The sequence below is a fragment of the Heptranchias perlo genome, chromosome 8 (genome assembly GCF_035084215.1).
Source record: "Heptranchias perlo isolate sHepPer1 chromosome 8, sHepPer1.hap1, whole genome shotgun sequence".
NCBI lineage: Eukaryota > Metazoa > Chordata > Chondrichthyes > Hexanchiformes > Hexanchidae > Heptranchias > Heptranchias perlo.
This window is the reverse complement of record NC_090332.1, coordinates 785,111-800,987: the sequence shown is the minus strand read 5'-3', so window position 1 is coordinate 800,987 and position 15,877 is coordinate 785,111. Positions and strand designations below refer to the sequence as shown.

The 15,877-nt window shown below is 47.1% G+C and overlaps 2 protein-coding genes across 4 annotated transcripts in view; one reads left to right on the top strand and one right to left on the bottom strand.

Annotated features, from left to right (window-relative positions):
- The window catches only part of dnajc27 (DnaJ (Hsp40) homolog, subfamily C, member 27), a 41,908-nt gene extending 41,407 nt beyond the window's left edge, over positions 1 to 501 (bottom strand). The window contains exon 1 of one of the 3 annotated variants that reach the window (XM_067988472.1): positions 63 to 501. In XM_067988472.1, coding sequence (XP_067844573.1) covers positions 63 to 134 — 72 coding nt within the window. In that variant the 5' untranslated portion in view covers positions 135 to 501. Of the gene's footprint in view, positions 1 to 53 lie in introns of all 3 variants that reach the window. The other 2 variants (XM_067988471.1, XM_067988473.1) reach the window with 2 other exon arrangements.
- A 7,929-nt stretch (positions 502 to 8,430) lies between these two features.
- LOC137324322 (protein EFR3 homolog B-like) overlaps positions 8,431 to 15,877 on the top strand; it is a 100,586-nt gene continuing 93,139 nt past the window's right edge. The window contains exon 1 of the mRNA XM_067988470.1: positions 8,431 to 8,611. Coding sequence (XP_067844571.1) covers positions 8,572 to 8,611 — 40 coding nt within the window. The 5' untranslated portion in view covers positions 8,431 to 8,571. The remainder of the gene's footprint in view (positions 8,612 to 15,877) is intronic.

Sequence of the window (15,877 nt, the reverse complement as noted above, 5' to 3'; positions counted from 1 at the left end):
TCTCCCCTCCCCGGGACCCTTACCTTGCCCCCTCCCCTCCCCGGGACCCTTACCTTGCCCACCTCGGCGCTCCCCAGGCTGATCACCTTCACCCGCAGCGTCTTCTTGTTCTCTTTGCGCACGTTGGTTTCCATGGTAACAGACCGCCGCTTCCCGCACTAACGGCGCGGCCACCGCCCGGCCCCGCCTCACACGGAACAGCACAGGCGGCCCCGAGAGCCAGGCGCCGCGCTCAGCCTGTCCTTATCCCCAGCCCGAACTCCAGCTCCTCACACCGCCGGCCACAGCACTCACTCTCTCTCTCCGTCTCTCACCCGCTCGCCGCCATAACCAGCTCCCATCTCGCGATCCAACCCAAACCCCGTCAGGCGGCGAGTGGCTTCTCGCGAGATTATAAACACGTGGACAGCGTGGGTCGTTCAGAGCGGCGCCAGCACTGGATCCAGTGCCAGTGCCAGTGCACTCAGAACCCCGCCCACCTTGTCCCAGTGCCTGGGCACTCACTGAACCCGGCCCAGAGCCCCGCCATCGAACACCAGCCCACTGTCCCCGCCAACCAACCCTGACCCTGTGGGCGGGGAGAGTGTCCATGGGCTGTGGGAGGAGAATGAATGGGTGGGTGGGTCGTGTGGTGGTTCGGGGAGGAGAGGCGTTGGGGCAGGAGCAAGGCCAATAAAAAATGTAATGAAACGGCTGAGTGGGAAATAGGCAGTCCGGGGGGGCGGGGCCCGGGCCCGGCACCGCCCAACGGCCTCGAGCCGCGTTCCAATATTTGAAATTTAACGGCTGCCGGCGCGCGCCCAACGGTCAGAACAGGGAGCGCGGCCCGGTCAGGGAGCGCGCCCAGCGGCCAGGACAGGGAGCGCGGCCCGGAGAGGGAGCGCGCCCAACGGCCAGGACAGGGAGCGCGGCCCGGAGAGGGAGCGCGCCCAACGGCCAGGACAGGGAGCGCGGCCCGGAGAGGGAGCGCGCCCAACGGCCAGGACAGGGAGCGCGGCCCGGAGAGGGAGCGCGCCCAACGGCCAGGACAGGGAGCGCGGCCCGGAGAGGGAGCGCGCCCAACGGCGGGAGCGCGGCCCGCTCACGATTCTCTCTCCCGCCCCCAGTTTTGCCGATGGTTCTTCCTCTCCCTGAGTCAGTGTACTGTTAGTCCCGGTCCTCCCCCCTTCAGGATCGTTGTGAGGGGAGGGGGACCGGGATCCTCACGATGACAGGTAAGCTGCTGGCAGACAATCCTCACTAACATCTGGGGACTGGGGCTAATGTTGGGAGAACTGTCCCACAGACTAGTCAAGCAACAGCCTGACATGGTCATTCTCACAGAATCACATCCATCGGCCAACATCAAATTCCTCCATCGCCATACCTGGGTATGTCCTGTCCCATCAGCAGGACAGACACACCAGAGATGTGGGCACAGTGGGATACAGTCGGGAGGAAGTGGTCCTGGGAGTCCTCAACATTGACTCCAGACCACATGAAGTTTCGTGGCTTCAAGTCAAACATGGGCAATGAAACCTCCTGCTGATTACCACCTACCGCCCTACCTCAGCTGATGGATCAGTACTGCTCCACGTTGAGCACCACTTAGAGGAAGCACTGAGGGTAGCAAGGGCACAGAATGTACTCTGGGTGGGGGACTTCAATGTTCATCGCCAAGAGTGGCTCGGTAGCACCACTACTGACTGAGCTGGCAGAGTCCTGAAGGACATAGCTGCTAGACTGGGTTTACGACAGCTGGTGAGAGACCAATCTAGCTGTCACAGCTGCATCTGCCCATGATGACCATCTCACACTCCTTGTGGCGACCAAGTCCCATCTTCACACTGAGGACACCCTCCATCGTATTGTGTGGCATTACCACCAGGCTAAGTGAGATAGATTAAGAACAGATCTAGCAGCTCAAAACTGGGCAACAACGAGGCACTGTGAGCCATCAGCAGCAGCAGAATTGCATTCCATCAAAATCTGTAAGCTCATGGCCCGGCATATCCCTCACTCGTCCATCACCATCAACCAGATTCAATGAGGAGTGTAGAAAGGCATGCCAGGAGCAGTATCACGCGTACCAAAAAATGAGGTGCCAGCCTTTGAAGCTACAACACAGGACTACATGCGATTCTAAACAGCGGAAACAGCATGCTATAGACAGAGCTAAGCAACCCCGCAACCAACGGATCAGATCAAAGCTCTGAAACCTTGCCGCATCCAGTCGCGAATGGTGGTGGACAATTAAGCAACAAACAGAGGAGAAAGCAGGAAACTACAGGCCAGTTGTGAAGAGGACATAAGTAGTCGGCAAAGGGATATAGATAGGTTAAGTGAGTGGGCAAAAATTTGGCAGATGGAGTATAATGTGGGAAAATGTGAACTTGTCCACTTTGACAGGAGGAATAGAAAAGCAGTATATTTAAATGGAGAGAGATTGCAGAACTCTGAGGTACGGAGGGATCTGGGTGTCCTAGTACATGAATCACAAAAACTTAGTATGCAGGTACAGCAAGTGATTAGGAAGGCAAATGGAATGTTGTCATTTACTGCAAGGGGAATGAAATACAAAAGTAGAGATGTTTTGCTACGGTTGTACAGGAGATTGGTGAGACCACATCTGGAATAATGTGTGCAGTTTTGGTCTCCTTATTTAAGAAAGGACATAATTGCTTTAGAGGTGCTTCAGTGAAGGGGGTTGTCTTATGAGGAAAGGTTGGACAAGTTGGGCCTGTATACATTGGAGTTTAGAAGAATGAGAGGTAATCTTATTGAAATATATAAGATCCTGACAGGACTAGAAGGAGTAGATGCTGAGAGGATGTTTCCCTTTGTGGGAGAGACTAGAACTAGGGGCCACAGTTTAAAAATAAGTGGTCTCCCATTTAAGACGGAGATGAGGAGAAATTTTTTCTCTCAGAGGGTCGTGAGTCTGTGGAACTCCCCCAGAGAGCAGTGGAGGCAGGGTCATTGAATATTTTTAAGGCTGAGTATGATAGATTTCTGATTTAACAAGGGAGTCAAAGGTTATAGTAGGTAGACGGGAAAGTAGGGTTGAGGTCACAATCAGATCAGCCATGGTCTTATCAAATGGCACAGCAGGCTTGTGGGGCCGAATGGCCTATTCCTCTTAATTCGTATGTTCATATGAGAAGGCTCGATGAACATTCCCATCCCCAATGATGGTGGAGCCCAGCACGCGAGTGCAAGAGATAAGGCTGAAGCGTTTGCAACCACCTTCAGCCAGAAGTGCCGAGTGGATGATCCATCTCAGCCTCCTCCTGAGGTGCCACCATCACACATCCCAGACTTCAGCCAATTCCATTCACTCCACATGATATCAAGAAACAGCTGAGTGCACTGGACACAGCAAAGGCTACGGGTCCCGACAATATCCCAGCTGTAGTGCTGAAGACCTGTGCTGCAGAAGTTGCCGTACTTCTAGCCAAGCTGTTCCAGTACAGCTACAACACTGGCATTTACCTGACAATGTGGAAAATTGCCCAATGTATGTCCGGTCCATAAAAAGCAGAACAAAACGAACCCGGCCAATTACCGTCCCATCAGTCTACTCTCAATCATCAGCAAAGTGATGGAAACAGTCAGCAATAGTGCTATCAAGCAGCACTTACCAATAATCTGCTCACAAATGCTCAGTTTGGATTCCGCCAGGACCGACTCGGCTCCAGATCCCTTTATAGCCTTGGTCCAAACATGGACACGCGAGGTGAGATGAGAGTAACCAAGGCAGCATTCGACCAAGTGTGGCACCAAGGAGCCCTAGTAAAATTGAAGTCAAAGGGATCAGGGGGAAAACTCTCCAGTGGCTGGAGTCATACCTAGCACAAAGGAAGATGGTTGTGGCCATCGGAGGCTAATCATCCCAGCCCCAGAACATCACTGCAGGAGTTTCTTTGGGGGATATCCTAGGCCCAGCTATCTTCAGCTGCTTCACTTTCCTTCTGTCATAAGGTCAGAAGTGTGACTGTTCACTGATGATTGGGACTGAACACTGCGCATTCACAATTCCTCAGATAATGAATACTCCATACCCACGTGCAGCAAGACCTGGACAACATCCAGGCTTGGGCTGACAAGTGGCAAGTAACATTTGCATCACACAAGTGCCAGACAATGACCATCTCCAACAAGAGTCTAAGCACCTCCCCATGATATTCACTGGTATTACCATCGCTGAGTCCCCCACCATCAACAACCTGGGGGTCACCAATGACCAGAAACTCAACTGGATCAGCCACAATAATGTCGTGGCTACTAAAACAGGTCAGAGGCTGGGTATTCTGCAGAAAGTGACTCACCTCCTGACTCATAGAAACATAGAAAATAGGAGCAAGAGAAGGCCATTCAACCCTTCGGGCCTGCTCCGCCATTCAAAATGATCATGGCTGATCGTTTGACTCAGTACCCTGTTCCCGCTTTTTACCCATATCCCTTGATCCCTTTAGCATTAAGAAATATATCTATCTCCTTCTTGAATACATCTAATGACTTGGCCTCCACTGCCTTCTGTGGTAGAGAATTCCACAGGTTCACCACCCTCTGAGTGAAGAAATTTCTCCTCATCTCGGTTCTAAATGGCATACCCCGTATCCTGAGACTGTGACCCCTGGTTCTGGACTCCCCAGCCATCGGGAACATCCTCCTTGCATCTAGTCTGTCTAGTCCTGTTAGAATTTTATATGTTTCGATGAGATCACCTCTCATTCTTCTAAACTCGAGTGAATATAGGCCTAGTCGACCCAATCTCTCCTCTTACGTCAGTCCTGCCATCTCAGGAATCAGTCTGGTAAACCTTCATTGCACTCCCTCCATGGCAAGGACATCCTTCCTCAGATAAGGAGACCAAAACTGCACACAATACTCCAGATGTGGTCTCACCAAGGCCCTGTATAACTACAGTAAGACATCCCTGCTCCTGTACTCAAACCCTCTTGCAATGAAGGCAAACATACCATTCGCCTTCCTAACTGCTTGCTGCACCTGAGTGCTCGCTTTCAGCGACTGGTGTACAAGGACACCCAGGTCTCGTTGCACCTCCCCTTTTTCCAATCAATCACCATTCAGATAATAATCTGTCTTTCTGTTTTTACAACCAAAGTGGATAACCTCACATTTATCCATGTTACACTGCATCTGCCATGTTCTTGCCCACTCACCCAACTTGTCTAAATCACATTGGAGCCTCTTTGCATCCTCCTCACAGCTCACATTCCACCCCAGCTTTGTGTCGTCTGCAAACTTGGAAACATTACATTCCATTCCCTCATCCAAATCGTTGATATATATTGTGAATAGCTGGGGCCCAAGCACTGATCCCTGCGGTACCCCACTAGTCACTGCCTGCCACCCAGAAAAAGACCTGTTTATTCCTACTCTCTGTTTCCTGTCTGTCAACCAATTCTCAATCCATGCCAGTATATTCCCCCCAATCCCATGTGCTTTAATTTTGCACACTAACCTCTTGTGTGGGACCTTATCAAAAGCCTTCTGAAAACCCAAATACACCACATCCACTGGTTCTCCCCTATCTATTCTACTAGTTACATCCTCAAAAAACTCCTGTAGATTTGTTAAGCATGATTTCCCTTTCATAAACCCATGCTGACTTTGTCCAATCCCGTTAATGCCTTCCAAGTGTTCTGTTATCACATCCTTTATAAAAGACTCAAGACTCTCGCATTTTCCCCACTACTGATGTTAGGCTAACTGGTCTGGAATTCCCTGTTTTTTTCTCTCCCTCCTTTTTTAAATAGTGGGGTTACATTTGCCACCCTCCAATCTGTAGGAACTGTTCCAGAGTCAAGAGAATTTTGGAAGATGATCACCAATGCATCCACTATTTCCAGGGCCACTTCCATTAGTACTCTTGGATGTCGATTATCAGGCCCTGGGGATTTGTCAGCCTTTAGCCCCATTAATTTCCCTAGCACTACTTTTTTACTAATACTGATTTCCTTCAGTTCCTCCCCCTCACTAGACCCTTGGTTCCCTAACATTTCCGGGAGGTTATTTGAGTCCTCCTTTGTGAAGACAGAACCAAAGTATGTGTTTAATTATTCTGCTATTTCTTTGTTCCCCATTATAATTTCCCCAAAGCTTCTCCACCATGTGGCACCAAGAGGAGTAGGAGTCCTCCACCTAGCTCTACAGCATTCCTGAGGACCACTGCTGGCCCGTGCTTGACCCCGTCCACTGTCCTCCCCCACCACCACCACCACCCACCCCCACTGACCTGAGGACCACTGTGGCTGAGGCAGACGGTCCGAAATCTGTTCTTGCAGAAGGGCGAGCAGTCTGGTGAAATGTGCTGGACTCCAGCAGCTCTCCCAAATTATCTAGATGAGGTCTGGGGCCCAAGTTTGAGCTGGCCTCGGGCCTCCTGGTTCAGGCAGGCGTTGTGGCTACACCACCCCCTTGGCTTTGAGGACATTCGAAACGACACACATCACTCTTAACTGTAGTCTAGGCGATATTTTGTACAAGTTAATCATCACTTCTTTACTCTTGCACTCTATTCCCCTATTTATATAACCCAAAATGCTCTTGGCCTTCTCTGCGGCTTTATTTACCCGCACTGTCAGGGAATTCTGTATTTCAACTCCCAGGTGTCCCTGTTCATCTACATCCATCAGTATCTTTCCATTGGGTGTACAGTCCCATTCCTTGTTTTTTTATATATTACCTCACATTTCTCCACATAAAACTAACTCCCATCTGTCTGTCCATTCTACTGTCAGTGTCTTCCTGAAGTCTTTCACCCTCCACCTCATTGTTTGCCAAACGTCCTACTTTTATGCTGTCAGCAAATTTTGAGATTGTGTTCCCTATACCCAAGTCTTTATAAATACAGATAACAAAAAGTGACCCAGCACTGACCCCTGGAGTATGCCACTTCCAACCCTCCTCAGAACTGAGTTACCACCAATTTTTTATTTGTTCTCAGGATGTGGGTGATGCTGGCAAGACCACATATAGTGCCCATTCCTAGTTACCTGGATGACGCAAAGGAGCCAATCACATTGTGGAACTAGAATCACGTGTGGGCCAGACTGGGTAGGGCTTGGTAGGTTCCCCTTTCATGAAGGACATTAGTTGAAGCCAATGGAAAGTAATATTGGAGCAGGGTATAAAACCAGCATTCCACCTGATCCCGTGGATTTCCCAGTGAGTTAAGTTAAAATGACCCCCATAGAGTACAAAAGCAAGGAAGTTATGCTAAACTTATATAAATCACTGGTTAGGCCTCAGCTGGAGTATGGTGTCCAATTCTGGGCACCGCACTTTAGGAAGGATGTCAAGGCCTTGGAGAGGGTACAGAGGAGACTTACTAGAATGATACCATGGATGAGGGACTTCAGTTCTGCGGAGAGACTGGAGAAGCTGGGGTTGTTCTCCTTAGAGCAGAGAAGGTTAAGGGGAGATTTAATAGAGGGGTTCAAATTTTGAGGGGTTTGAGTAGATAGGGAGAAACTGTTTCCACTGGCAGTAGGGTCAGTAACCAGAGGATACAGATTTAAGATAATTAGCAAAAGAACCAGGGGGGAGATGAGGAGAATTTTTTTTAACGCAATGCATTGTGATGATCTGGAATGTACTAACTGAAAGGGTGTTGGAAGCAGATTCGGTACTAACTTTCAAAGGGGAATTGGATAAATACTTGAAAAGAAAAAATTACAGGGCTATGGGGAAAGTACAGGAGAGTGGGACTAATTGGATAGTTCTTTTCAAAGAGCTGGCACAGGCACGATGGGCCAAATAGCCTCCTGTGCTTTATGATTATATGTGTGTGTGTGTGAGCTGGTTATCAGAATGAGGATACAGTGGGGAGTTTGTGTTCTGGTTCATCAAGAAGATGAAATGGTGAAGCCTTTGACATACCATCCATGGACATCATCAATTTTTCCCATTGGTGGACTTCCCAGGAAGTGCTGCAGGAAAGAATACCCATTCTGGGACATTGGAATCTAAGTATTGGCTGACATTCAATGAATTTCATAGATAAATGTTTCTCACTGTAGTGTTGTAGGTTGGGTATGAAGTGCTGTCACAGTGAACATTGTGTTTTACTGTGTACATGTCGTGCTATGCAGTGTTTATATTCTTCATCTGAATCAGGTCTGTCTATATGCTACACAGCACCTGAGGTAAAAGTAAAATTTTAAAAAGTTAGTACTGCTGTTCCTGATAAGTGTTATTGTCAGTGCGAGACTGATGTGTTTTACATCCCAAGCTGTGCACTGAAGCCTGTAATTTGTGTGTATGTGAGTGTGAATAGACTGGAAATGGGTCTAAGTGTGTCACTGGTATCACAACGCCCTTGAAGAGAGAAAGAAGAAGGCGGAGGGAGAAGGCTGGGAATATAAAGCTGTGCTCCCTGTTTTCTGTTGAATCCGGAAATCTCCTTCTAACTGACAGTATAAGAGCAGCATTGCAGGCAGAGGGAGAGATCAGTGCTGTTTTCTCATCTCTTCATCCCCCTTTAAAGTGCTTTCTTCTTTGCCAAGTGAAACCCAACACTCAGATTTACTGGAATGCCAGCGGGTGAACACAGGAGCATTCCTAATGGACTGCTGTGGAATTGCTGACCACCATGTTGGAAATGGTAAGTATCTAAAAATGACAAGTATTTTGCAGGCTCTGTCCTCTTCACGGTAGCCTCCTAACTGTATCCAGTTCTGTGCCTGTCTCCACATTACACAGTAAAATTGTGGCGGTGGAGGGAGCTGTCATTTACTGTAACTAGCAGCCAAAGACACACGCAAGACGTTCAAAGTGGACTTTCGATAAAAGGTGGATGATATTTTGTGGATAAAAAAGGAGACAATACCGTAGTATTAACGGTTAGCAAGCAACTAGCCTTTGAGTAAATTATTGTCAGGGTTTGATTAATGACAGTCTCCTCTGTGTTCTTTCCCTCTGTGAAGTACGTTTTTAACTGCACTGAGAATCCAGCCCCCTCCCCCCCCCGCCCCAATAAGCTGTGTGTCTGCCAGGGAGAAGCTGCTGATGCTGATGTAATGCACGCAGTGCCGAAGCATTGTGTCAAGGACTGAGAGACTTAATACACTCGTCCCCAGAGAGAAAAAGGAACACCACTGAATCAATGATTCCTCCTTCATTCATCCCTCACTGGCTGTAGTGAATGAAAGGTTTGTGTGTGTCTGTCATTCAGCATTCGTCAGGACCACTGCTGGCGTCACATAAGAGGCTAAGGTCATCTGTATCATTTCTTGGAGAGATTAAATTCTTCAGAATCCTGACTGGGATTGAGAGAGAGATGGTATAGTCTGCTGTAAGATGTACGGTAAGGCATGAACTAGTGATCTTATGAGAGTCCAGGTCTGATATTAATAAAATAAAAATGGAAAATAAGCCAATATGTTTTAAAGCCACTTTGAGTGATACATTAAATTAATTGTTGTCTGTAGATAGTTTGTGACTGAAATACTATTCTCAGTTTGTAGAATTCCTATCTATTAAGTTTTACAATGGATGCTGCACATGAAGTGTTTTAAAATGTATTTGTGAAGTAGCTGCAGTGGCTCACGTCTGATGAATTACATCATATCTGTACAGTTGGCAGCATAATGGCACTGCTCCCACTTAACGCTGCAGTAACGCAGCCTCCCTCATAAACCCAGCATGTAAGTGAGCCATGCCCGCAGATCTGAGCCAGGGTGGCATTAGGGCCACCACAATTGGCTCAGGTGCCCCGGGGATAGGTAAGGGCAAAATCAGCCAGTGATTTCTGGAAAGTGCATGTGTGTGGATATTAGGTGAGGACAGTATTAGGCTCCACACTCGACTAACTTGCTGCCTGTCTGGGCTCACGCCTGAAGAATGGTCACTTCAGTGAGGCATTGGAGGCTGGCTGGCAGCTTTGTGACCGTAGAAAAGAATCAGCACTTCTTAGGAAGGAAAGAAAGAGCAAAACAATGGTGGAGCAGACGATTGAGGTTTGAAACCCCTGCCCCTAAGTGGCTGATCTCTGCTGTAGTGAGCTGCTGTGGGGAAAGCAAGCACTAGTGCACATACAGGAGGCAGTCTCGGACTGAGAGTCATTGCCAGACTGCGACTCCACATCTCCTGCTAGCTGGCATTGATGGAAGCCTGAGAGTAGGTCACCCAGCCTATGAGCCACAGGTTGTATGGCCTCACAAGGAAAGAAGAAATGGGATGAAAATGGGTTTCATGGTAAAAAGCTTTCGGTGACTTGAGGGATCAAGAATCAGAGGACACGATGGGCCGAATGGCCTCCTTCTGTGCTGTATCTTTTCTATGGTTCTAGGACATAGATTTAAGGTGATTGGCAAAAGAACCAAAGGCAACATGAGAAAAAACTTTTTTAAACAGCAAATGGTTGTGATCTGGAATGCACTGCCCGAGGGGGTGGTGGAGGCAGATTAAATGTTGACTTTCAAAAGGGAATTGGATAAGTACTTGAAGGGAAAAAATTTGCAAGGCTATGGGGATAGGGCAAGGGAGTGGGACTAGCTGGATTGCTCTTGCAGCGAGCCGGCACGGACTCGACAGGCCAAATGGCGTCCTTCCATGCCGTAACCGTTCTATGATTCTATTCTAATTTTCTGACTCATCAGTATTTTCAGCTCATATAGTACTGGCGAGGTGCAGAGAAACGCTTCCTCTACATTGTCCCATCAAACGCTCCCAGGACAGGTACAGCACGGGTTAGATACAGAGAAAGCTCCCTCTACACTGTCCCATCAAACACTCCCAGGGGCAGGTACAGCACGGGTTAGATACAGAGTAAAACTCCCTTTACACTGTCCCATTGAACACCCCAGGACAGGTACAGCAAGGGTTAGATACAGAGTAAAGCTTCCGCTACATTGCCCCATCAAACACTCCCAGGGCTGGTACTGCACGGGTTAGATTCAGAGTAAAGCTCCCTCTACATTGCCCCATCAAACACTCCCAGAGCACATATAGCATGAGTTCTGTACAGAGTAATCGGAGTGCGAGGTGGTGCATTTTGGTAGGAGGAATAATGAGGCCACCTACTCCTTGGAAAATAAGAGTCTAAATGGGGTAGAGGAACAGAGGGATCTGGGGGTACACGTACACAAATCATTAAAAGTAGTGACACAGATTAACAAGGCTATAAAAAATGCAAACAGCACTGGGATTCGTTTCTAGAGGAATATAATTCAAAAGGAGCAAAGTTATGTTAAACTTGTATAGAATCTTGGTTAGACTACGCTTGGAGTATTGTGCTCAGTTCTGGTTCATATTACAAAAAGGATATAGAGGCATTGGAGAAAGTGCACAAAAGATTTACAAGGATGATACCAGAACTGAGAGGTGATAACGATCAGGAAAGACTGAACAGACTTGGAAAAGAGAAGGCTGAGTGATGACCTGATAGAGGTATTTAAAATTATGAAGGGGTTCAATTGGGTAGATTTGGAGAAGATGTTTCCACTTGTGGGGAGACCTAAACTAGGGGCCATAAATATAAGATAGTCATTAATAAATCCAATAAGGAGTTCAGGAGAAACTTCTTTACTCAGAATGTTAGAATGTGAAACGTGCTACCACATGGAGTAGTTGAGGCGAATAGCGTAGATACATTTGAGGGGAAGCTAGATATGCATGAGGGAGAAAGGAATAGAAGGATATGCTGATAGGGTGAGATGAAGTAAGGCAGGAGGAGGCTCGTGTGGAGCATAAACACTAGCATAGACCTATTGGGCCAAATGGCCTATTTCTGTACTGTAAAACTCCCTCTACATTGTCCCATCAAACAATCCCCGGGCAGGTGCAGCACAGGTTAGATACAGTGTAAAACTCCCTCTACACTGTCCCATCAAACACTCCCCAGGCAGGTACAGCATGGGTTAGATACAGAGTAAAGCTCCCTCTTATTTGTCTCTGCACTGTCCCAACATGAGAAGCTGAATACCGAAAGTGCTGAGGAGAACTGAAAAAGGAAATAGGAGGGGTAAAGAGAGTGTATGAGAAAGGATTGGCGGATAACATAAAAGGGAACACTAAAGTCTTTTATAAACATGAAGTGTAAAAGGATGGTCAATGGAAGGGTGAGGCCGATTAGGGACCAAAAAGGAAATTTTCTTGTGGAGGCAGAGGGCATAGCTGAGGTACTAAATGAGTACTTTGCAGCTGTCTTCACAAAAGAGGATACTGCCAATGTCACAGTAAAGGAGTTGGGGATAGAGAAATTGGATAGGATAAACATAGATTAAGTGGAACTACTTCACTGCTGCCAGAATTTCTGAATTGGGTAAATACTTGAAGGGAAAAAATGTAAAGGACTATAGGGAAAGAGCAGGGGACTAATTGGAAAGCTCTTTCAAACAGCTGGCATAAGTACGATGGGCCAAATGGCCTCCTCCTGTGCTGTACCTACTAAGATATTACAATACTTAAAAGGTCGGCAGTGCTCAAAGTAGAAAAGTCACTCAGTCCAGATGGGATGCATCCTAGGTTGCTGAGGGAAGTAAGGGTGGAAATTGCGGAGGCTCTGGCCACAATCATTCAATCCTCCTTGGATATGGGGGTGGTGCCAGAGGACTGGAAGATTGTAAATGTTACACCCCTGTTCAAAAAAGGGGAGAGAGATAAACCCGGTAACTACAAGCCAGTCAGCCTAACGTCGGTGGTGAAGGAACTCTTAGGGACCATAATCCGGGAAAAAATTAATTATCATTTGGAAATGCATGGAATTAATAAATGAAAGCCAGCACAGATTTGTTAAAGGCAAATCGTGTCTGACAAGCTTGATTGAGTTCTTTGATGGACAGGGTTGATGAGGGTAGTACAGTTAATGTGTATATGGCCTTTCAAAAGGCGTTTGATAAAGTGTCACATAATAGACTTGTGAGCAAAATTGTAGCCCAAGGGATTAAAGGGACAGTGGCAGCATGGATACAAAATTGGCTCAGAGACAGAAAGCAGAAAGTAGTGGTGAACGGTTGTTTTACAGACAGGAGGGAAGTCCCCGAGTGATCAATATTAGGACAACTGCTCTTTTTATTTATATTTTTTTTATTCGTTCATGGGATGTGGGCGTCGCTGGTGAGGCCAGCTTTTATTGCCCATCCCTAATTGCCCTTGAGAAGGTGGTGGTGGGCCGCCTTCTTGAACCGCTGCAGTCCGTGTGGTGAAGGTTCTCCCACAGTGCTGTTAGGTAGGGAGTTCCAGGATTTTGACCCAGCGACGATGAAGGAACAGCGATATATTTCCAAGTCGGGATGGTATGTGACTTGGAGGGGAACGTGCAGGTGGTGTTGTTCCCATGTGCCTGCTGTTCTTGTCCTTCTAGGTGGTAGTGGTCGCGGGTTTGGGAGGTGCTGTCGAAGAAGCCTTGGCGAGTTGCTGCAGTGCATCCTGTGGATGGTACACACTGCAGCCACAGTGCGCCGGTGGTGAAGGGAGTGAATGTTTAGGGTGGTGGATGGGATGCCAATCAAGCAGACTGCTTTGTCCTGGATGGTGTCGAGCTTCTTGAGTGTTGTTAGAGCTGCACTCATCCAGGCAAGTGGAGAGTATTCCATCATACTCCTGACTTGTGCCTTGTAGATGGTAGAAAGGCTTTGGGGAGTCAGGAGGTGAGTCACTCACCGCAGAATACCCAGCCTCTGACCTGCTCTTGTAGCCACAGTATTTATATGGCTGGTCCAGTTAAGTTTCTGGTCAATGGTGACCCCCAGGATGTTGATGGTGGGGGATTCGGTGATGGTAATGCTGCTGAATGTCAAGGGGAGGTGGTTAGACTCTCTCTTTTTGGAGATGGTTATTGCCTGGCACTTGTCTGGTGCGAATGTTACTTGCCACTTATATATATATATTAATGGTCTGGACTTGGGTATACAGGGAATAATTTCAAAGTTTGCAGATGACACAAAACTCGGAAATGGAGTAAACAATGCAGAGGATAGTAACAGACTTCAGGAGGACGTAGACAGACTGGTGAAATGGGCAGACACATGCAGATGAAATTTAACACAGAGAAGTGTGAAATGATGCATTTTGGAAGGAAGAATGGAATAAAGGGGGCAGTAGCAACATGGATACAGAATTGGCTAAGTGACAGGAAACAGAGAGTAGTGGTGAACGGTTGTTTTTCGGACTGGAGGGAGGTGTACTGTGGTGTTCCCCAGGTTCTTGACATACATTAATCACTTGGACTTGTGTGTACAGGGCACAATTTCAAAATTTGCAGATGACACAAAACTTGGAAGAGTAGTAAACAGTAAGGAGGATAGTGATAGACTTCAAGAGGATATAGACAGGCTGGTGGCATGGGCGGACACGTGGCAGATGAAATTTAACACAGAAAAATGAAAGTGATACATTTCGGTAGGAAGAACGAGGAGAGTCAATGTAAACTAGAGGACACAACTGTAAAACGGGTACAAGAATAGAGAGACCTGGGGGTATATGTACACAATTCATTGACGGTGGTAGGGCAGGTTGAGAAAGCGGTGAGAAAAGCATACGGGATCCTGGGCTTTATAAATAGAGTCGGAGAGTACAAAAGTATGGAAGTCATGAGGAACCTTTTATAAAACACTGTTCGGCCACAACTGGAGTATTGTGTCCAGTTCTGGGCATCACACTTTAGGAAAGATGTCAAGGCCTTAGAGAGGTTGCAGAAGAGATTTACTAGAATGATTCCAGGGATGAAGGACTTTAGTTACAGGGATAGACTGGAGAAGCTGGGGTTGTTCTCCTTGGAACAGAGAAGGTTGAGAGGAGATTTGATAGAAGTATTCAAAATCATGAAGGGTCTAGACAGAGTAGATAGAGAGAAACTGTTCCCATTGGCAGAAGGGTCAAGAACCAGAGGACATAGATTTAAGGTGATTAGCAAAAGAACCAAAGGTGACATGAGGAAAAACATTTTTACACAGCAAGTGGTTAGGATCTGGAATGCACTGCCCGAGGGGATGGTGGAGACAGATTCAATCATGGCCTTCAAAAGGGAACTGGATAAGTACTTGAAAGAAAAAAATTTGCAGGGCTATGGGAATAAGGCGGGGAGTGGGACTAGCTGGATTGCTCTTGCATAGAGTCGGTGCGGACTCGATGGGCCGAATGGCCTCCTTCCGTGCTATAACCTTTGTATGATTCTATGATTCTAGAGTAAAGAAGGTTAACAGGAGATTTAATATGTGTTAAAAAATTATGAAGGGTTTTAAAAGATTAAATAAGGAGAAACTGTTTCCGCTGGCAGGAAATTCGGTAACTAGATCTAAGATAGTTGACAAAAGAACCAGAGGGGAGATAGGAGAAATTTTTTTTTAACTCAGTGAGTTGTTATGATCTGGAATGCGCTGCCTGAAAGGGTGGTGGAAGCAGATTCAATAGTAACTTTCAAAAGGGAATTGGATATATACATGAGAAGAAAAAAATTGCGGGGCTGTGGAGAAAGAGCAGGGGAGTGGGACTAATTGGATAACTATTTCAAAGAGCCGACACAGGCATGATGGGCCGAATAGCCTCCTTCTGTGCTGTATCATTCTATGATTCTAGCTACACCAGTCAGTGGTTCTTTATCCACTCAGCTAACAGGGTGCTAGCTTCAATTCTCTAACTTTCTGTCACAGTGTGAGAGAGGGTTTCGTTGCAGCACGACAATGCAATCAGTTTTAGAAGCATATTTAAAGATCTTTTTGCTGCAGCTTTTACGGTGTTTGTTCATGAGCATCTAGTGTCACCTCCAAACCTCAAGATCGTGGCCTGCAAAATTTCTCCCAGTTTTTCGGGGCAGACAGCATCAATCCTTGTGCAGATTCAGCACCTTCACTCAGTTGAAAACTGCTGATGCTGTTTCTCAATATAGAAGTGCTGACAACAGGACGCCCTTGAGAGGGTGCAGAGGCGA